Source organism: Microtus pennsylvanicus, chromosome 19, assembly GCF_037038515.1.
Source record: "Microtus pennsylvanicus isolate mMicPen1 chromosome 19, mMicPen1.hap1, whole genome shotgun sequence".
In the NCBI taxonomy this organism is placed as follows: domain Eukaryota; kingdom Metazoa; phylum Chordata; class Mammalia; order Rodentia; family Cricetidae; genus Microtus; species Microtus pennsylvanicus.
Window position 1 is genome coordinate 28,606,551 of NC_134597.1, and position 15,598 is coordinate 28,622,148.

General features: G+C 48.9%; 1 protein-coding gene across 1 annotated transcript in view; it reads right to left on the reverse strand.

Moving 5' to 3' along the window:
- LOC142838290 (solute carrier family 23 member 1-like) overlaps window positions 1-3,182 on the reverse strand; it is a 40,635-nt gene extending 37,453 nt beyond the window's left edge. Inside the window, exon 1 of the mRNA XM_075953645.1 lies at window positions 3,091-3,182. Coding sequence (XP_075809760.1) covers window positions 3,091-3,132 — 42 coding nt within the window. The 5' untranslated portion in view covers window positions 3,133-3,182. The remainder of the gene's footprint in view (window positions 1-3,090) is intronic.
- Window positions 3,183-15,598: the final 12,416 nt, after the last annotated feature.

The window sequence follows — 15,598 nt, forward strand, 5'->3', positions numbered from 1 at the left end:
GTGCAACCCGAGATGAGGACCATGCAGAGTGACAGGAGGCCCCACTTAGAACTGCAGATTTATTGGTCCCCTAAGAACGTGCTGGGTATTAGAACTTAGGGGGATGCTAGACCCAGGTGACCACCAGGAACATCGAGGGTGATGGGCCCCAGCTAGTGGATACAGCGGTGGAATGGTGCGTGCAAATAAATAAGCAAATTACTTTTTTTTAAAAATTGAACTTCACTTAGGAGTACGCAAGTTTTCCCCCAGAGTATTCCATTCTCATTTCTCCACTGAAAGTGGAGATTTTGTGCTCAGCTCTGGGCCCTTCCAGGAGCCAGATATGATCAATAAAGAGGGAGCCTGTGGGGGCCCCAGCAGATACAAACATGACCTTTCCTTTTGACCCTGACTAGGTCAGAAAAGACCACAAGGCAGCCTTGCCTAGCCTCCTGCCGGTGGAGTGATGCTGGGAAGCCCCTTGGCACTACTCTGGAAGGAGAAAGGCAAACATCTCTTGGAGATTGCGGGGTGCTGGCTAAAGCAGCGCCTCTCAAAGGTACCACTGTAGCCTACATTTTCTGAGAAAACAACCGACAACGGTGATGGGCTGTTCTGCATGCTGTACTGGGCCTAGCCAACAGTTTCCTTCAGTAGCCCCCCTTAGTCGTTGACTCCTGACTCCCGGCACTCGCTCGGACATGGAGGTAGATCAGAGAGCCTCTCGCCCTCTAAATAGATGGCATGCTGCTGACCTCCAAGTCTTTTTCAGACTTAGAAAGATGTGCAAAGGCACCTGAAGGAGAGAGGGTGGGAACTCAGCTCGCACAGGGTCAAAGGTCAGACACAGTGAGATTCTCAGGAGCGTCGTCATGGTTTAGTGAGATGGTGATGATACCCAACCAGAGGAGGGAGACAATCCTCCAGCGGCTACCCCAGTAGATAGGAAAATAATGCTGGAAGAGCTCAAATGGAGGTATCCAGAGTGGGTCCCCAAAAGCCATAAAGTCCTTGTGCCAGAGTAGGTCCCCCCCCCGCCATAATCTGTTGACCAGGGAAGTCCCGCTGCAGGCCCTGCAGTTGGTCGCGTGCCAGAACTAGATGGTAAATCACTACTGTGTGTTTTACCTCCAGGACGTGGAGAAATCAGAATGGGACTATGCTACACAATCCCTCCCTGCCGATCAGCCTTAGCGAGGCCAGAAGGCACCATGCAGGCTGCTAGAGGTGGGAGATGACCGCCAGCAGCCTTGCTGGGCTATGAGACTCTACACTATGGTACCAAAGTGACAGGCAGGATGTACTCACTGATGCAATAGCGCCACAGTTGTTACAAATACAACAACGACGATGACGACAACAACAAAACCTTTGGGAAAGTCATGGACCCCAATGGGGAAGCAGCAAATGCTATGGGTTTGCCGAATAGATGTGGTATGCCTGTCAAATTGGTTTCTACACATTGTGTGCATACCCAATGGATGACTGCCACTGTGAGCCACTTGGCCATGGAAGGAAACCCTTTTTGGTCAGAAGTGTACCATAGAGATTCATAACCTGTCAAGTCCCTGAGGCTAAGTGACCCTTGCTGTATAATAGCCTCATACTCAGCCACAGATGGAAGAAAATAATCATGTATCTGTATCATCCCGTAACGCTTGGAGAACATCACTGGAGGGGTGGGTGGGAAGAACGGAAAAGCTGAAGGAAGAGGAGGAACATTACAGAATGCCTCCCTCTGAGGAACGTTACAGAACGTTCCTCTGAACACAACAACCATGACCATATCATCAGGGCGGTTCTGACTACACAAACAGATCGACGAGAGTGGGCCTGTTGGCATCCCTCATGGAAGGATGGGTTGGAGAAGGTCATTAGACCGTCCCCTGAGATTCCAGCCACTCTCTCTTGCAGCTCCTGCTGGCTGTATGTCATCCTCCCCCAGCCTCACCTGGGCTAGAGAATACAGGGTATGGGAGTTACTTTAGGGGGACCTCATCTACACAGCTCCAGAGAAGTCAGCATTCATGATGGGGTGAGACTTTCCAGTAGTGACTCAAAGCTACTTTGGGGTCACCCATGCTCCTGTAAGTAAACCAAACAAACTCTTGGTCAACAGGCTCTGCTTGGGTGGGATGGGTCTGCCGCTGGCGCCCTATGTGGGCTGAGTAGACATTTGTTCATACTACCCCAGGGAGATTCATGCAAGTCCTCTGCTCTGTATGAAAGATTTGTCTCAAAGAAGCCCAAATTCTAAGATGCTCAACATTCCTGAGGAGGAAATGGAATTTTCAACATATTTCTTTTTTTATCTCTAAAAAGCATAGCAAAAATAATTCTGCGGTGAGACCAAGTCTTTTTCTCTAAAGATCCATTATTTTCTCAGAGGAGAATATTAGGGGCCCTTGCCAGGAATATGAACAGAGTGGGCAAAGCCTGTGTTCGGCTCCAGAGAGCAAACCAAGAACCTAACTCCGGTACTCAGGTACATGGGTGGTCCCTATCTCCAACCCTTCGGCTGGATCTGAAGAGAGAAGCCTTGGTCCCTGCAGTGAGCAATGACAAAGGCATAAGGTCTCCGCTCAGAGGGTGGTGAGGCCAGGGTTCCCAGTCTAGCTAGAGAGGCCTCCGTGGGGTTACTGTGACCAGACTTATCTGGACCTCAGGTTTCTCTTGTGTAAAACAGAGAAAGAGGCACCTGCTAAGTCAGGTGGGAAGGATGACAACCTGACCACCTTTCGCTTCCCTTTGCTTGATTCAAAAGGAGCTTTGGAAAGAAAGCGCAGCCTAACGCTGAGGGACCGGAAACCAGTCAAGGACTCCTCTCCAGAGACCACCTGGTAAACCAGAGGAAGCAAACAGCAGCCAGGAGAGTGTTGTCAGGAAACCTGGCCCCACCCTCCACCTCTTCCCCATTCCATCACTTTCTTTATGGTTCACTTCACGACTCAGAGAAAGTCTATTGTGAGGGCAACTGGAGGTAACAGGCCCTGGGGGAGCCAAGGAGGGGGAGCCACTCCTGTCTGATGGAAAGGGGTCAGGAAGCAGAGCTGCTCCCTCCAGCTCCCCTCCCTGTTTCCCTCCGTGGCTACCCTGACCAGCACTCACCAGGGAGCTGGGGGACTCACAGCTGATGGTGGCAGAATTCATGGCAACCCGAGGGAGCTCTCCTTCTGTCTTCCCCTCGAGAAACAAAACAGGGAACACCAGGGAGACAGAGCTCCAAGAGAGGAGGGTTAAAGTAGTGTCTGACTCAGAGGGCGGGCACTGAGGGAGGTACCTGCGGGATCTACCCTTAGTCTGACGTGTGTGTGTGTGTGTGTGTGTGTGTGTGTGTGTGTGGCTGGTGCCCCTCCAGCCTCCAGCTGTGGAAACCACTTTGTGGTTTGATGGGTTTTCATGGACTCAAGAATAATTCCCAGAGTACCAAGGAAACAGGGTGTGACTTGAGAACTCTTTCCGAAGGCCCAGTTCCCGGGGCAGGTACAGGGACTGGAGCAAGGTTACAGGTAAGCTTTTGGTCTTCCAACCTGAAAACTGACCGAGATAGGATAGAACTCCCTGAAAAGACGACACACCCAGCAGGGTTGACGCGTGAGGGAAATGATTAACGAGAGAGGGACATTGCTCGTTCTGGGCACTCTGCCATTAAGGCTCATGAGTGAAAACCACGGCCTAGAGTGGTGGTCCTCAACCTGTGGGTCACGACCCCTCTGAGGGTCAAATGACCTTTTCACGGGGGTCACTTAAGACCACCCGAAAACACAGATATTCATATTATGATTCATGAAAGTAGTAAAATTACAATTATGAAGTAGCAACAAAAATAATTTTATGGTTGGGGATTAAAAGGTCGCAGCATCAGGAAGGTTGAGAACCACTGATCTAGAGGGTCAAGTAAGAACCTGAAGAAACAGAGCTTCAGCCCTTAGCTTAGCTAGCTCCGAACAGTTTTCAGAGGAGGCCAGAACTGCAGAATTGCTCTCCTCCCGCACAGGGGACTTGAAGGACATCTCCAAAAACTCGCTCCCTCCCATCCCCATGAAAGCCGAGTCTAGCAAGCAGAAGTTACTCATGGTGGTAGGATATTCCGAGACAGACGGCACTGACTCCCACCGTTCAGAACACACGGCAGGAGCCACAGAAATGTCCACGGGAGCTGGTCCAAGAGCAAGGTGTGGACGAGGAGAGAGGATCGATCGGACCTGAGCTGTGACAGAAAACCCAAGATCAAAAAGTTGTTCCTTTGCCTTGTATGTATGTGCATACATTGTGCCTACGTCCTGAGACCCCCAAGACCACCACGGAGCCACACATTCCTGAATGAAAAAGCAAGGTTCCGTTTATTAAGTGCGGGCTAGCAAGGGTCCTCTGCCTCACAGTCTGACACAGCAGATGGAGGGAAAAGGACCCCGCCTATTATCGTAAGGGGTTTATAAAGACAAAAACCACAAGGCAGTCACAAGATTACAGTCTCAAAATACAAAATTATTTATCCTATATCATAATTGGCTAAAGGTTAGGTGAAGCTTGGCTGTTATTCGCTGATAGGCTGTTATGGCCTGGACGGGGGTTGTTCACCCATAGCAACTGTCTCCTGGTCATGTCCTTAGAACATCTGCTGCCCCTTGCTAACCACAAGGGCTGCTCGAACGCTAATTTGATTGGTGCCTTGTTACTCAACTGATAGGGGAAGTTAGGCGGCCAGCATCTTGTCAGCAGTTTTGTGTAGCTTGGGTTTTTCCTATTAGCCAATACTTCCCCTAGAAGGGGTCTTGCGAGCCCCGGCTTTTCTCAGGAGTAGGGGTGAAGCTCAAAGTTCCACAAGGTCCTGCACCAAAATGGAATCTTCTGACCTCACACATATGTGTGTGCGTGTTCGCATGTGTGAGGTGCGTGCGTGCGTGCGTGTGTGTGTGTGTGTGTGTGTGTGTGTGTGAAAGCCAGAGACAGGTGTCAGGTACCGTTCTCCATCGCTCTCCATGTTATTCCATGAGGCAGGGTCTCTCACTTGAGGCCAGGGGTGGCCCGTTTTGTTAGTCTGGCTAGCCAGCTTGCTCTGGGGAATGCCTTGTCTACCACTCCTGAGCACTGAGATTACAGATGAGCCGCTCGCTACACGCACCCAGCATTTATGTGGATGCTGGTGATCTGAACTTTAACCTCACATTTGCACACCAAGTGCTTTTCCCACTGAGGCACCCCCAGCCCTCTTAGTTATAACCGTTACATCGTAAGTAGAAGCAACTAGTATAACTAAGAGCTTAAAGTGCTTCTCCTTTCTGCAGAAATCAGCTTTGTTTGCTCTCTTCTGGGATATATATATATTTACCTCATTCTTGCAGAACACTGACATTTGTCCAGAACAGGTATGGAATGGTCACAATAGACGACTTGCCATTCATCTTGCGTAACTAACTGCTTCTGCCAACCCTTCAGCTCATCCCCAGCTCCACAGTACCATCCTGGGAGGTAGAAATCTAACTATGAAAACCAGAGGGCTATAAAGGAAGTGAGGTCCGGAAAAAAAAAGACGCCTGCCTCCTCCATTCTCGCTCTCTTGGTGAATGACACCCACATCTACCAAGTGACCCAGCCCTCAACCTGAGTCCATCCAGGGCAGCATCCTTGATCTCCCAAATCCTGGCGAATTCACCTCCTAAATATTCCTCATGGGAGTCCAATAATCTTCATGATAGGAACTACACTAACCTCATCCAAGCCTCCTTTTGGGCCCCTCTTCCTACTCTACATCAATTTCCTTGGATATCACATCATAGCCCTCTTTCCTTCTTAGACACCATCTGGGTACGGTCTTAAAACAAAGGTTAGTCATGTTTTCCCTTAGACAGACTAACAACAAAAGCCTTCTGTACCGCCCTGGACCACAAGGATGAAAGGAAACTACTAGTCATACAGTCTATGACTGTGTTTCCTGATTTCTCTCCTCTAAGCCTGTTGCTCACCACTTCCTGTAACTGCACCTGGGTCTGGCACTCTCTCTCTCTCTCTCTCTCTCTCTCTCTCTCTCTCTCTCTCTCTCTCTCTCTCCCTCCCTCCCTCCCTCCCTCCCTCCCTCCCTCCCTCCCTCTCTCTCTCTCTCTCTCTCTCTCTCTCTCTCTCTCTCTCTCCCAATAGTAAATGGATTCAATCTAATTATCCAGGGTTGCTCAGCTGTTCTTATTCATTCAACTGTCTCTTTGATCTCCTGACCAGCCAAATCTTTGCCCAGAAAGAGGTGGATCTAAATACCCTCTTCCTCTTCCCATGGCTCCAGCTATAAAATAGTGGGCATGGGGGTGGGGGTAGGAGTTAGCTCATAGTGTTTGCCCCAGAAGCACTGATGTAAAAAACAAGGCACAAATTGGCTATGGTTGTGCACCCCTTTAATCCCATCACTGGGAAGGCAGAGGAAAGCAGATCCCTGAGTTTGGGACCAATTTGGTTTACAGAGTGAGTTCCAGGGCAGTCAAGGCAACACTGTGAGACCCTGTCTCAGAAATAATGACTAAATAAATGAACCCAGGAGTGGTATTACTCACTTGCAATCCAGAGGATACCCCTAGGGCTCACTGGTCAGTCAGGGGGAATGCAGGCTTTGCTGGTCAGAGAAACCGGGTGCCAGCACATCCAAAAGGCAGAAAATTGAGAAAATGCAGTGCTGGATGAAGGTTCTCCCTCAAGCAGCTACTGCTGACCTTGCCTTTGGCCCTTTCTCCTTCATAATGGCCTCCAACATCCCTTTCTTATAAAAAGGACTATCTTTGAGAAAGAGCCAAGGATATTTATTGAGAGAAAAATCTCAATAAATCAAATGTTCCCATGCTTTTCTTCTTTGGCAGCACGGCAGGAAAGATAAACAGGTCTCAGAATTGAGACATCATGGACAGAAGGTGCTGGGTATTGAAGAAGAAAATGGGCACAAAGAGATAAAGTTTAGGAAGGTCACTGAGCTTGATGGATGGGGTGCTCTGGAGAAAGGGGCACCTCAGTGTGGAGACTACCAAATCTTGGCATGTACCCAGGCCACTGGCTGGACGTTTCCCAATGGGAACTAAGCATTTGCTTACTCTGACCCTCTGGAACTGCCTTGGCTTGGTTCTATCTCTCAAGATCAAAGAAGTGTGATGTGCTAGCTCTTTGCCTGCCCTCCATCACCCGTCTGGGAAAACCATGGCTTCTGTTTCAGGTGCATTGGGAATACGACTGACGGAGAGCTTCCTTGGTGGCCCTACTCATCCAACCAAGTGATGAGCAGTGTTTCGGGGACATCCCAACCCAGAAGATACAACTCAAGAGTCCTGGGCCACCAAGCCAAGACACTGGCAGGCTCATACAAGTTAACTTCACTGGCCGGGTCACATTCACGGGCTACAGAGTGGCTGGTGGGGTTCTCTGAGAGAGCATCTATTTGGAGGATGGAGGCGGGGGAGGAATGGCGACCTTGGTCCAGCAGAAACAAAGTGTGCCTTAATACAAGATTCAGCTGTAAGCATTTTGAGGCCACAAAGACCTCAAAGCACACAGGTGACAAGTGGAAGTGTCATTGGAGAGGCCTTGGGACTTAAATGATGGTCTTGGCATTGGGGACAAGGGCAGAGACATGTGAACAAGGCAGGAGCCAGGCTGTGACAGCCCCTTGGGAGTCATGGCTTCCTGGCTGATGTGAGCAAATCCTCCACAACAGAAGCTGCCTCTTCCAGCTGAACCTTCTCCAGAGCTGGCTAATGGATTAGGAGCCCAGTGACCAAGGACAGTTAGGAACATTGTGAGTCCAGAGCCAAGTTACCTTGAGCGCTTTAGCCCTCCTAGCAGCTATCAGTTTGATATTTGAAAAATCTTGATTTTTTTTTTTTTTACTTTCTTTGCTCTGTTAATATAAAAAACTCATCGGAGTCCTACCACATTGGAATATGGAGTTTTATGCAGCCTAAATCTGTGTTCCTGGGCTGTGGAACACAGCCTCTCATATCTGGCTCCGGAATAAACTATTTCTTATCACCTTTGAGGTGAGAGCTGTGTTTTGCACTGGCTACAGCAGCACCCACACGCCTTCTGTCTTAGATGTGCCTTCATAGAAAGAACCCGACTCAGGGAGAGCCCTGGCCACTTTGCCACTTGGATGCAAAATCCAGTTATATTTTATTGTTTATTTATTGTATATTTATTTTTGGTTTTTTGAGACAGAGCACTCTGTGTATCAGCTCTGGCTGTCCTGGAACTAATTTTGTAGAGGCTGGTCTCAAACTCACAGAGATCCGCCTGGCTCTGCCTCCTGAGTGCTGGGATTAAAGGCGTGCACCACCACTGCCTGGCAGCCCATTTATATTTTTAATTTGTCTTTTATTTATATTTTGAGACTGAACTCGTATTGCCCAGGATAGTCTGACTCATTTTTTTTAATTTATTTATTTATTATGTATACAATATTCTGTCTGTGTGTATGCCTGCAGGCCAGAAGAGGGCACCAGACCTCACTACAGATGGTTGTGAGCCACCATGTGGTTGCTGGGAATTGAACTCAGGACCTTTGGAAGAGCAGGCAATGCTCTTAACCTCTGAGCCATCTCTCCAGCCCAGTCTGACTCATTTTGTAGCCAAGACTGACCTTGAACCATGATCCTCTTGCCTCTACTTCCCAAATGCTGGTGTTACAAGTACGTACCATCACACCCCAGTTTTGCAGTACTGGGGCTTGGACCCAGGGCTCCATGTATGGTAGGAAAGCACTTTTTCAGCTAAGCTACATCCCCAGCCTCCTAAGTCAGTCTGAATGTATCAGAACACCTTGTTCTGGACACTAAAACATAAATAGCCTGCTGTTCAACACCGTCACACAAACCCAGTAATTAGCTTAACCCTCGCTCCCAGACAAGTGACTTTGAGAAAAACACAGCTAGAAAGCCAGCTGTGCCCACGAGAAACTAAAGCAGACAAGCAGCAAATTTAAAAAAAAATGTTTTCAGGGGCTGGGGACATCTGGCTTAGCAGGTAAGAGTACTCACTGCTCTTCGGAGGGGATGAAGAGTTGAAGTCAGTTCTCAGCACCCACGTCGGGCAGCCACAACCACCTCAACTGCAGCTCCAGGGGTTCTGGCGCCTACTGTGAGCACCAGCAGATACTCACAGACAGGCACACATAAATAAAAGTAAGTCGTTTAAAAAAGGTTTGGGCCCCTCCAAAAGAAATGGTGTGCGTTTCTGCTGGCTTTTGTTGGGGAGGGTGCTTTATGAAGGAGATGGGTGTAAATACAATAGAGGGGAGTGTGGAAATGAAGGATGGTGGGTAGCTGGAAGCTCCCAGAGAGGCCGTGTCTCTATGTCCCCACCGAAGCGGCTTATATTGCAACTCAGAGCCTTGGGGCAGGTGTTTCTGGGTTTTTGGCCTCTTAATCCAAATAATGGAAAATAATAGTCACACAGATTCGCAAAAGAAGCAGAATAACTTTATTCAGAGCAAACCGATAGCACAGATCACAGAAGGACACATCATCCAGGCTGAAGGAGAGAGCACACTCAAGGCCCCTGATGGTTCAGGCACTCTTCCGTGGGGCTCAAGAGGAGGAGGGACTTGGATGCTAAGGGATGTGAAACAGACAGTTCTCTAGTTTCATCGGTAGGTTGATAACACGTTTACTCTTTCCACTGTGTGTATCCCTTCCCATAATGCATCTGATTGTACAATATGCACAGCAATTGTGCACGAACGGTTACATCTGATTGTACTATATGCACAGTAATTGTGCACAAACGGTTACATCTGATTGTACAATATGCACAGCAATTGTGCACAAACAGTTACATCTGATTGTACTATATGCACAGCAATTGTGCACGAACGGTTACATCTGATTGTACTATATGCACTGCAATTGTGCACAAACAGTTACATCTGATTGTACAATATGCACAGCAATTGTGCACAAACGGTTGCATCTGATTGTACTATATGCACTGCAATTGTGCACGAACGGTTACATCTGATTGTACTATATGCTCAGCAATTGTGCACAAACAGTTACATCTGATTGTACAATATGCACAGCAATTGTGCATGAACGGTAAGTGTGGGAGTCTCTCTAGATTTTTTCTAGAGGACCACAAGGTGCTCCTGGGGTGGACCCGACAGGATAACCATCAATGAGGCAAACGTCTAGGTCACAGGAAGCTTGGCTGTCTTCACTGTTTGTGAGGTTCCAGAACACTCCTGGGAGGACCAAGGTCATGGATCTACTATACTTTCATATATCCACTTGGACGCTAACCCTGATTTATTGCTATTTTAAACTTCTTATTTGAAAGCATCTCTGTATCAGCAATTTGGCGAGCTCAGTTCTAATTTGTACCCAGGAAGACAGTGCTGAGACGGGGAACTCACACCAACACACTGCGAGGCTTGGCTCCCGGAAGTCTGCCTCAATAACTCCTCCATGGACGGCTCCCCCAGAGTGCCAAGAGTCTCCTGCCACCATCCTGGCAGTATTGGTCTCTATCTTATGCATCACACGCTTGCATCAGGAGAAAATGCCATGGAGCAGCTCTGAGGCTGCTTGGTCTGGGCACAGTGAGCTCCCACAGTCAGTGCTGAGCCTCTGGGTGCAGGGGCTCAGGAGAAGGCAGCGGAACTGAGTTCCACCCAGGCGCAGGGGCTCAGGAGAAGGCAGCGGAATTCAGCTCCACCCGGGCGCAGGGACTCAGGAGAAAGCAGGAGAACTGAGCTCCACCCATGATTGATTCTCACACTCGACTGCTCAGAACCATCCCTCAGCGTGGGCATCTGCAGAAACAATATGGGGGCTGAGGTGTTTGGCTTATAGGACACGGTGGCGGCGGTGCGCTCTCTCAAGGTTCTCTCCCCTTGCGCCTTACTGCTAAAGTCAAGAGGACTTACTGCCTGCCCTGTGGCATGCCGAGACTATAACCTACGACGGCACTCTCTAGATTGAACCAGGTAATTCTTTCCCTGTTCTCAAGTTTGGAGTGAGCGGCGGGCGGATGGAAACGCAACTTTGGACCTATATAGCCTGTAAGCGCTTCGTGGAATAGGGAACAGGGCCACAGTGCCACCCAGTGGAAAAATAAAAGCCAGCGTCCTTCCAGCTAGAGGCAGAATCCTGAACACACCCTACCTTTCAGAACTGGGGCTGGGCCCTGTCTGTGGTGCTGACGGTTTAGGACTGATGCTCTCTGGACTGAATGGGAAACCAAACGGGAGGGAGGGAGGAAAGGAGGGAGGGAGGGAGGGAAGCCTGGCAAGGGACATCTGGTCTCAGCACTGCGTTCCTGAGCCAAGGCCTATCTCCTGGCCTTTATTAAAGGCTCTCCTCTTCAATCTACTGAGATGACAGGAGAGAAATGATATTGTCCTCCATCTACAAGGCCATATCAACTGGTTTAAAATGAGTCTCCCGGACTGGGGAGATGGCTCGGTGAGTAAAGTGTTACCATGCAGATGTGAAGGTCAGAATTTGGATCCCTAGTGCCTACAAAAATTCTGGGTGAACTTGGAAGCCTGTCTGTCATCCCAGCACTTGGGATGGGGAGAAGGGATCCCTAGAGCGACTTGGTTAGGTATACTAGCCAAAGCGGCAAGTTCGAGGCTCAAGTGTGAATAAAATGCAGAGTAGCTGAAGAAAGGAGACACAAACCTCTGACTCCGCAAGCATGCACACATACGCATGCACAGCCGCACACAAGTGAACACACGCCACACACATGGAAAATACCTTATGATTACCCCTTCCTCTTTCTCTTCCTTCCCGCCATCCACCTGTCAACCACACGACACATTTTACAACACTCAGCCATTGTGTGGTGTGTTTTGAGCATCGCACCAGGTAGACCAAAGTCAGCAAGATCAGACAAACACATCCCCGCCCTTACGGAAGCCAGCATCTGGTGGCCGAGGAAGGCATTAATCCAGTAAGTAAGGGGACCGATGTATGACCTCGATGGGTGTTAGAGTTCACCTTCTTGAACTGGTTCGCGACCTAAAGTCGCACCCCTGAGGGTGGGGATACTGATAGATTTGGCAATAGTAAAATGTTTCTAGACATTCAGCGACCAAAATTTAAGTCAAAATTAAAACCGCAATGAGTCAGAGGTATTTCTGTCAGCCTTCACCTGTGACAGTGCATGGCTTCACTGCAGCCTTGATTCCGAGCACACAAGAGGTCACTCTGCCCTGCATCGCACCATGCAATGCCAGGGGACGCTGCCTGAAATGCCTGATGGAGATTCAAGACTATTTCACAAGCGGAGGTTTTTTTTTTGTTTTTTTTTTTTTCTGTGCACACAGAGTTCTCTGCTCTTACAGAAATATAATAGATTAATTATGGAAAGTAATTCAGTATTTTCCTACCGTTATTTCTCAGCATACAAGTATCAGATTTGTATATTTTTGGATGGCACTGTGTTAGAATTTTGATTTTAAAAATTGCTAATTTGATAGGGCTGGCAAGATGGCTCAGTGCATCAAGGCCTGTGTCCCCAAGTCTGGCAACCTGAGTTCAGTCCCCAGGCCCCATACTGTGGAAAGTGAGAACTGGTGGCACGTGTGTCCCCATGACCGCGCACACATGTACACCCACAGAAATAAAATGTAATTTATAGTTTGTTCATTACTTGAGTTGCTGAGTTGAGTTTCACTTTTAAAATGATAACTGAAATTTGGCTTGGGATTAAGATAGAATTTCCAAAATTTTCTGAAATGTACTAAAACATACTTCTGCCATTTTTGTATCATATCGCTATGTATGGAGGTGTTCTCATCGGTGACAGTTATGGAATCAGAGCATCAAACAATTCCAAAAAATGCTGCAGATGCTGTGTTCTGCAGTAGCAGATACTCAGCCAAGATTTTGATCCTTTATCTAAAAAATAAACAGGCACCCATCTCACCAGAATCCAGATTTGGTTTTGTGTTTAATAAACAGTGATTATACATATGTGTGTTTGTGCATAAATATATATGAATTGTTTTAAAATAAGTGTATAATTTGCTATCTGTAAACATTTGATTCCTATGCTTAGTTTACACACTTATGTTCCCCGGGTTACGTGAAAAGAGGGCTCCCAGGGGGAAATGGTCCAAGCGACCGTGCTGCAGACACGAGCCATGAGCGGTGCCGCCCGGACTCCATCGTGGGAATTCAGAAGAGCTGGATTGACACACGTTGGCGAAATGAAAGTGTTTGGGGGAGGCAGCTAGTGCAGAGGCTCTGGGGCAGGGGAGAGAGGAACCGAGGACCTGAAAGAAGACTGAAGTGGAGGGAGCGGAGAGGGGCTGCAGGCACGCGAGCTTGCTGGCCTTGTGAGAATCCGGCATTTCATCTGAGGAGCGAGGGGAGGTCATCGATATGTTTGTATTGGTTGGGGAGAGAGTGTGAGAGATTACACGGGACTTCTGGAATGCTGAATATGGTACAAGATGTGGTGTTTTATGGAGTTGGGGCAAAATAGAAAAGGGGCAGGTTTGGTATGGGGAAAACACGAAGGCAATATTCAAGTGGATAGTGAGGTGTGTACACCTCCAGAGGACCTCCTTCTAGACAGCTGTACACGTCAAGCTTGAGACTCAACTTGGTATAAATGACACCTGCAGCCACCATGTGATATAATCCTAGCACTCAGGATGTATTAGGGGTGTAGAAGGAGGAATTTCAGAAGTTCAAGGCCATTCCTCAGCAAATTCCCTCAGTGAATTTCAGGTCTGTCTGGAATACGTGAATCTCTATCCACGGGCTGAGATTCAGTGTAGGGTGCAGCACAGTGGAGACTCATGGGGGCCCTGAGGTGCCGAGCTGCTGTGCCAGCATGTCTGGCTCTCAGTCACCCCTCCTACGTTGCTGTCCCCTAGCAACCACCCTGGGTACAGCACCACACAGGAACCACTGAAGTGGGCTCCTCAACTGGGCGCTTATGCGTGAGGATTCCGAGGACATGGAACCTCCTCTGCACTATTGAGCCGGTCACCCTCTGAGTGGCAGCTGGACTCTCCATGTAACCTTCCAGATAATTAGTGTCCGAGTGTGGCAGGGCGTGCCTGTCATCCCAACACTTGCAAGGCAGAGGATGGCAAGCTCAAGACACTGCCTCAAAAACAAACAAACAAACAAACAGAAAACTAGAACAAAACACAAAAACCGCGCCAGGCGATGGTGGCGCACGCCTTTAATCCCAGCACTTGGGAGGCGGAGGCAAGAGAATCTTTGTGAGTTCGAGACCAGCCTGGTCCACAAGAGCTAGTTCTCCAAAGCTACAGAGAAACCTTGTCTCGAAAAAATCCCCCCCAAAAACCCACAAAACCCAGGAGCCTCTCCTGACACCCTCAGCCCCACAAGCAAGAACACGGGCTAAAGGGCGGTGCACATTCCTGTTGTAGCCAAGTGACTGGCTGGATGGTGACCTCAAGTCTGAACAGCAGCAAGGTCAGGATGCTAGATTTGGGACAGTCTCTTCTACCCATTTTTGTTGGTGCCCTCCAGCCCTGCATGGAGATCCTCTTTTGAGAGGCCATCCTCACATAGCCCCACAGAGGTGCCCTTACTTCCTGGAGCATCATCCCTGTTTCCCAGAAGGGCTAGCAGTAGCTACATCTGGGCTTCTGCCATATCCTGTGAGGGTAGCCAAAGAGGCCTGGGCCATCCCCTCTGGGGATGGGGATGGTATGGCAGGAGGGGAGCTGTCACTCACCCGCCCGCCCGCCCACTCAGCCTGCATTCTCTAGCCTTCACAGAGCCCAATCCAAGTCTTTTCTAACTTGAGATAAAAAAAAAAAATACAGGCTTGGCCTCTGTCAACAGCCTTCGTTCTGGCATCAGAAAGATGTCTCTCCGTTGCCATATGCTGTGTCTTAAGGAAGCTGAACTCGCTAGGGGGATCTCAGAAAGAAGCTGGGTTCGCTCACTGAGAGCATGAATGAGGGTTCCCGATGACTCTTTCCCTGTGAGTCTTTGGAAAGAGACCGGATGATTGCCACAGAACAGCAGCAACTGGGAACAATGCAACGCCCAAGACCGCACACCCAGAGTATCTGCAGGGCCTGAGTCAAAAGTACCCATGCAGGCTCGACACGCCGCACTGAAGTCACAAATCAAGCTAGCAAACTGTGATCAGTATGCTGTCTCCCGCCAGGACAAACACACCTCTAAAACAACCTGACAGCCAATTTCCACTTTGCCCTTGGAAGTCTGATTCCTTAAATTCTGTGTTCAAATGGGGGAGCCCAGAAAGGACACCACCCTCACCTGGTCTCCTCGCCTCTGTCCCTGCCCCAGAGGCCTGAGGTGCGTGTAAGCAGATGTTCTAGTCTGAACATCTAAGAGCTGCCAACTCTTTACCTCCCTGGCAGGGAGATGAGACGTCGATGTGGGAGGTCGATCAGAACATATCCATCATGCCCACTAAATAACGACCCATATAAAATTATTCATGGCGATTAATGAAAGGCAGGTGGCTACAACAGAGCTTGGCATCATGATCAACAAAGCTGAAGTCTTGGTAGTAGTGTGTGTTCAATACTGCACCACTTGGTGGCCGGGAATAATGGGAAGGCAGCTCCCAAAGGGGCCAGAATCTCCCCAGTGATGCTAAGTTTAGCGCTGAGAATGAGATC